Below are 5,058 nucleotides of genomic sequence, written 5' to 3'. Positions count from 1 at the left end.
ACAAACAAACAAACAAACAAACAAACAAACAAACAAACAAACAAACAAACAAACAAACAAACAATCAGACAAACAAACAAAAGTCCTTCAAACTATTAAATGTTTTGAACTGATACTTGATAAAGATGATGCTCTGTTTAGCTTTAGTTTGTTTAATCCATTAAAGATAAAGAGACAAATAATTTAGTTCAAATTTTAGGCCATCTTAATCACAAATATTTTTTTCTTATTCATGGGTTGACCAAACATCCAAATAAATTAAAAAATAAATAAAACTGAAAAGCCTAGCCTAATTTTCTTCTCATACTGTATAATATTAAGGTATAATACTTTTTCACCAGGCCAAAATTACGATAATTTTGAAGATATCTTGGTTTTTAAACTGTGGATTTTATAATGAATTCATCTCTCCTCCACAGCTGACATTGAGCTGGACTTTACAGGTAAGTGTCTTTTAATTTATAATATGCAATAAAAATGGCTAAGTGATATTGTGATTTACATTAACTTTAGATTTAGATTTAGCTTCTCCTTCCTCATTTAATCTTTTTCTCAAATCAAAATAAGTTTATCAAACTATTTCAAGACAAACATTTTACAATACTCAGCTCATTTTGTGTTGACAGAGAAACATAGAAACCTAAAATGGAAAGGGCAAAGAAGCAACATCAATATTTGTTTAAGCAAGAAAAAGACATAATGAAAGCTGAACTGATTTTTTGCTATTACAGGTGATGATTTTCAAGAAGGACATGAGAAGAAAAAACACAGAGGGAAAAGAAAAGAGACTGACAGAGAAAAGGAGAGAAGGAAAAACAGCAGGAGAAAAAAATCATCTTCCTCAACAGACAGAGGCAATGAGTTTCAGCCGAGGCAGAAGAAAACAGAAAGTGGCAGGAGACGAAGTGCAAAAGAGGAACAAGAAGCAAAAGAAGGTGAGAGAGGCGATGGAGACCGGGGCCAACCAACAAGGAGCAAAACAGCAAAAACAAAGAAGAACATCAAAAATGAAAAAACTAAAAAAATAGACACAGCGGAGGAGAGAGAAGCTGGAGAAAGAAACGAAAAAGGGAAAAAGAAACGTGGAGGTGCCAAAAGAGAGAAGAAAGATGGACGTAAACATGTGGCAAAAAAGAAAACACAAGAGAAGAAGAAGAAAAAACACAAAAAGGTTGTTGAATCGAGGTAAAACTTCAACTGACCTCCTCATTCTGCACTTTTTAAAGTAAACTTTTTGAACCAACACGGCAGTCTTCAATGTCTCAGTTCAGAACAGGAGACAAGTGAGGAAGACGATGATGAAGAAAATGCCAATGACGATGAGGAGGTGAGGCCAGAGTCTCTGTCCCCAGAGGAGCTGGAGAAGCTGAAGGAGGCCGTGGATGAGAAGAAGAAGCTGATCCAGAGTCTGAGGGGAAAACCCTGGCCGATGAAAAAGAAGCTTGTCACTTTACGGTACTTTAACTACATGTTAGAATTAAAAATGTTCTGTTCTTTCAGCTGAGTACATTTTTTTTCTAGGGAATCTCAGGAGTTTGTGGAGAAATATGAAGGAGCTCTGGGGAAAGGGAAAGGCAGGAAGCTCTATGCATACAAAGTCTTGATGACCAAGGCAAGCATTTCACTTGATGCAAATGTTAGGAATGCAAAAAAGGAACAAGAACAAGATTTATTTAAAAACTGACATTAAAACACAATAAATTGTATTGTATCTAATGTCGTTAGAGGTGGATGAAGTTCCAACGAGATTTTGAAAACTTCAAAACTGCCTGCATTCCATGGGAGATGAAAATAAAAGAGATTGAAAGTAAGTTTGTTTCATGATCATGTTCAGTTATAATAGCTTTCATTTCATGCTTAGACAAATATTTGTGCAGAAACACTACATGTAAAACAAAATGACTAAAAGAGCTGTCTTTTCAGTAAAAACTAAAGATGGAGCTTCTGTAACTTTAGGGCTGGCCATGTTGACCAGACATGTTTTCCTGATAAAGAATTTCTATTATGCAGGTCATTTTGGTTCCTCAGTTGCCTCATACTTTATCTTTCTGAGGTGGATGTACGGCATCAACATGATTCTGTTTGGACTGACCTTTGGCCTGGTTATGGTACCAGAGGTATGCCCCCTGACTGCAACACATCCTAACTGTACCCTAACATTTATTTAAGCATAACCCCTTTGAACAGAGTTGCAACTAAAATTGGTATAGCCTCCACCCCCACATAAGAATTTAACAAAATGTAGTAAATTGATTTTATATGGCATCGTACAATATTTAACACAATTAATAAAATCAAGTTGTTGAGCTCTATTTGAGTTGAATACCTTTGAGTAAAAGTGTAATGAAGTTTTGAAAGTTTCCATGTAGTTTTTATAAACAAAACAAACAAACACTACAAATACATAAAATAAAACTGATATCTTTGAAAAAAATTAATAGCTTTCAAACTCTCCACCAATTATTTTAACAGAAGATTTATTTAGTATGGGACTAATTCATATTGTGCCTAATCCAGATATTTTCTGGATTAGGCACAATCTGATTGCCAAAATAAGATAGGTGTGGTTTTATTTCCTAAAAATAACTGTAAAAGGCAACATACATGTTAAAAACACAACAGGGCCCTGAACGAAGCCTTGTGGAACTCCAAATATAAGTGAAGATGAATAATTTTTGTCAGTGTGGAGAATTTCCATTTTGTCAAATATGACATAAACCACAGTAGAATCATCCTTTTGAAATCAACCCAACCTCTTATTATGAACCTTAAAAAGTTTACATGAGGCTTCCCCTGTTCCATGCCGATCACCAACAGGCCCTGATGGGACGGCCCTATGGCACCATCCCAAGAAAGACGGTTCCCAGAGCTGAGGAGGCCAGTGCCATGGACTTTGCTGTCCTGTGGGACTTCAAGGTCAGTTACAAGTGCTCCACATCATGCTGACTTTTGAGTTAGTTTAATTGCACATCATCATGTGCCAGTTTTTAATTATTAGGTATCCATTTTTTAATCTGTATGAACTATATTCACAGGGTTACGCTCAGTATTCAGTCCTCTTTTATGGTTACTACAACAACCAGCGTGCCGTTGGATGGCTCAAGTTCCGAATGCCTCTGTCGTACTTCCTGGTTGGTGTGGGCACAGTTGCCTACAGCTACATGGTTGTCATAAGAACGTAAGTGAGTGTGTATTTGATCAACATTTCGTAGCAAAATACTCTAAATTCAGTGCATTTTTTTCTAAATAAAGGATGGCTCGTAATGCCAACGAGTCAGGAGTCGGAGACGATAATAGCTTCAACTTCAGCTGGAAGATGTTCACCAGCTGGGATTATTTGATTGGAAATCCTGAAACTGCAGACAACAAGTTTGCCTCCATCACCACCAGCTTCAAGGTCAAAGCTTTCGATTGTTGAATTTCCAGTCTGGTAACTGATGAAACACTGATATATTTTTTTAAATGCATTTTTTGATTTTTGTTTAGGAAGCAATTCTGGAGGAGCAGGAAAGCCGGAAAGATGACAACATCCACCTCACTCGTTTCCTGCGAGTGCTGGCAAACTTCCTGGTCCTATGCTGCTTAGCAGGAAGTGGGTATCTGATTTACTTTGTTGTTCGCCGCTCTCAGAAGTTTACACTGGATGGCCTCGAGAACCACACCTGGTGGGAAAGGAACGAGGTAAAAATTTATTAAGGTTACGTTTCCTAAAGTGGTGTGTATACTGTATCTCTTGGTTAGTTGAAAAAATAATTGAAGCATAAATCAGGTGTTTTAGTTATAATAGTCAAATAATTTAAGTTTTTATTGTGAAAACTCAAAATTTTGAAAATCCCTTTAGAAATTTGATTTGTTACAGATTAAAGAAATATTTATTCTAAAATAATATTTAATACTGTTGTAACTTATCTTACATTAACATAAAAGCCTCTAAGTAACTTTTGCCAACACTAATTACATTATTGTGGTGATGAACAGTGGTTCCCAAAGTTGGAGTTGGGACCCCACTGTGGGTCCTGAAATATCAAGGTGGGGTCTTGGGAAAAAAAGATTAACAACATTTAAAAAGTACTACTAAAAACTATTTTTTGTCTTAATTGTTACAAAAGACTGGTTATTGTACTTCAAAATGTACAAAGTTAGCTTAATAAATGGTATTATTATGCCCATATTTATTTTTATAAAAAAAAGGTGCTTTGTCATCAATGCATGTTCCCATGCAAGGATGAAATTTGTGCTCTGTATTTGACCCATCACACATGAGAAACACCCAGGTGGAGCAGCGGGCATCTGGGGTTGGGTGTCTTGCTCAAGGACACCACGACATGTGGGCTTGGCGGGGAGTTGACCCTGTGACTTTCTGGTCCCAAGTGAGCTGCTCTACCACTACACCACAGCCACCCCATTTGACTTGATATCAATTTTTAAAACAACAAAAAAAGGATTAGGACCGGTCTTTGGTACTGTTATTTTGTGTGTCAAAGGTTGAAATGTTTGGGAACCACTGGTGTAAAACAGGACTATTCAACTAGATTGCACCGAAGGCCACAGTTACTGCAGGCCAACAGCTCGGGGGCCGAACATCCAGCAGTTACAGCCATTATGTAAATAAATCAAGTATTACAAAGATCTGTTACCTTTGAAATGTAAAGGTGTGAGGCAAGATTGACCCGGGGCACAGGCAAAATCTTAAAAATGCAACAAAGGCTTTTTTAACAAAAGAGGCTGGCAAGGCAGCTCAGAAAATACTCACAAAAACTCAAGGATCTTCTCTGGGGAAACATGAGGACACCACACTGGCTGAGTAAGCAGCACAGTGAACCGACAAGACACAGAGGAAAGGGCACAGAATATGAAGGCAAAACTTAATGAGGCAAGAAACACCTGGAGTAGACACAAGAGGAAACAGGTGAGTGTGGGCGGGGCTGGAGGCAAGACAGCAGGGCAGAGAAACACGGGAACACATTTTTTAATTTGCATTTATTTATTTGTTTTTATTTTAAAAAATTTTTTTGAGCATCAATCCAGTCCACACTCCACATCAGTAGGTGGCGGTAA

General features: G+C 37.2%; 1 protein-coding gene across 1 annotated transcript in view; it reads left to right on the top strand.

Annotated features, from left to right (window-relative positions):
• Positions 1 to 5,058, top strand: part of tmc1 (transmembrane channel-like 1) — an 11,794-nt gene that overhangs the window by 1,753 nt on the left and 4,983 nt on the right. Inside the window, exons 2-11 of the mRNA XM_014012026.1 lie at positions 420 to 443; positions 732 to 1,185; positions 1,267 to 1,455; positions 1,522 to 1,612; positions 1,726 to 1,807; positions 2,011 to 2,117; positions 2,818 to 2,916; positions 3,036 to 3,178; positions 3,253 to 3,397; positions 3,487 to 3,681. Of these exons, the coding sequence (XP_013867480.1) occupies positions 420 to 443; positions 732 to 1,185; positions 1,267 to 1,455; positions 1,522 to 1,612; positions 1,726 to 1,807; positions 2,011 to 2,117; positions 2,818 to 2,916; positions 3,036 to 3,178; positions 3,253 to 3,397; positions 3,487 to 3,681 (1,529 nt within the window). The remainder of the gene's footprint in view (positions 1 to 419; positions 444 to 731; positions 1,186 to 1,266; positions 1,456 to 1,521; positions 1,613 to 1,725; positions 1,808 to 2,010; positions 2,118 to 2,817; positions 2,917 to 3,035; positions 3,179 to 3,252; positions 3,398 to 3,486; positions 3,682 to 5,058) is intronic.

This window comes from Austrofundulus limnaeus, unplaced genomic scaffold (genome assembly GCF_001266775.1).
Source record: "Austrofundulus limnaeus strain Quisiro unplaced genomic scaffold, Austrofundulus_limnaeus-1.0 Scaffold88, whole genome shotgun sequence".
In the NCBI taxonomy this organism is placed as follows: domain Eukaryota; kingdom Metazoa; phylum Chordata; class Actinopteri; order Cyprinodontiformes; family Rivulidae; genus Austrofundulus; species Austrofundulus limnaeus.
Note: the sequence above shows the minus strand (reverse complement) of the source record. Positions and strands in the feature narration are given on the sequence as shown.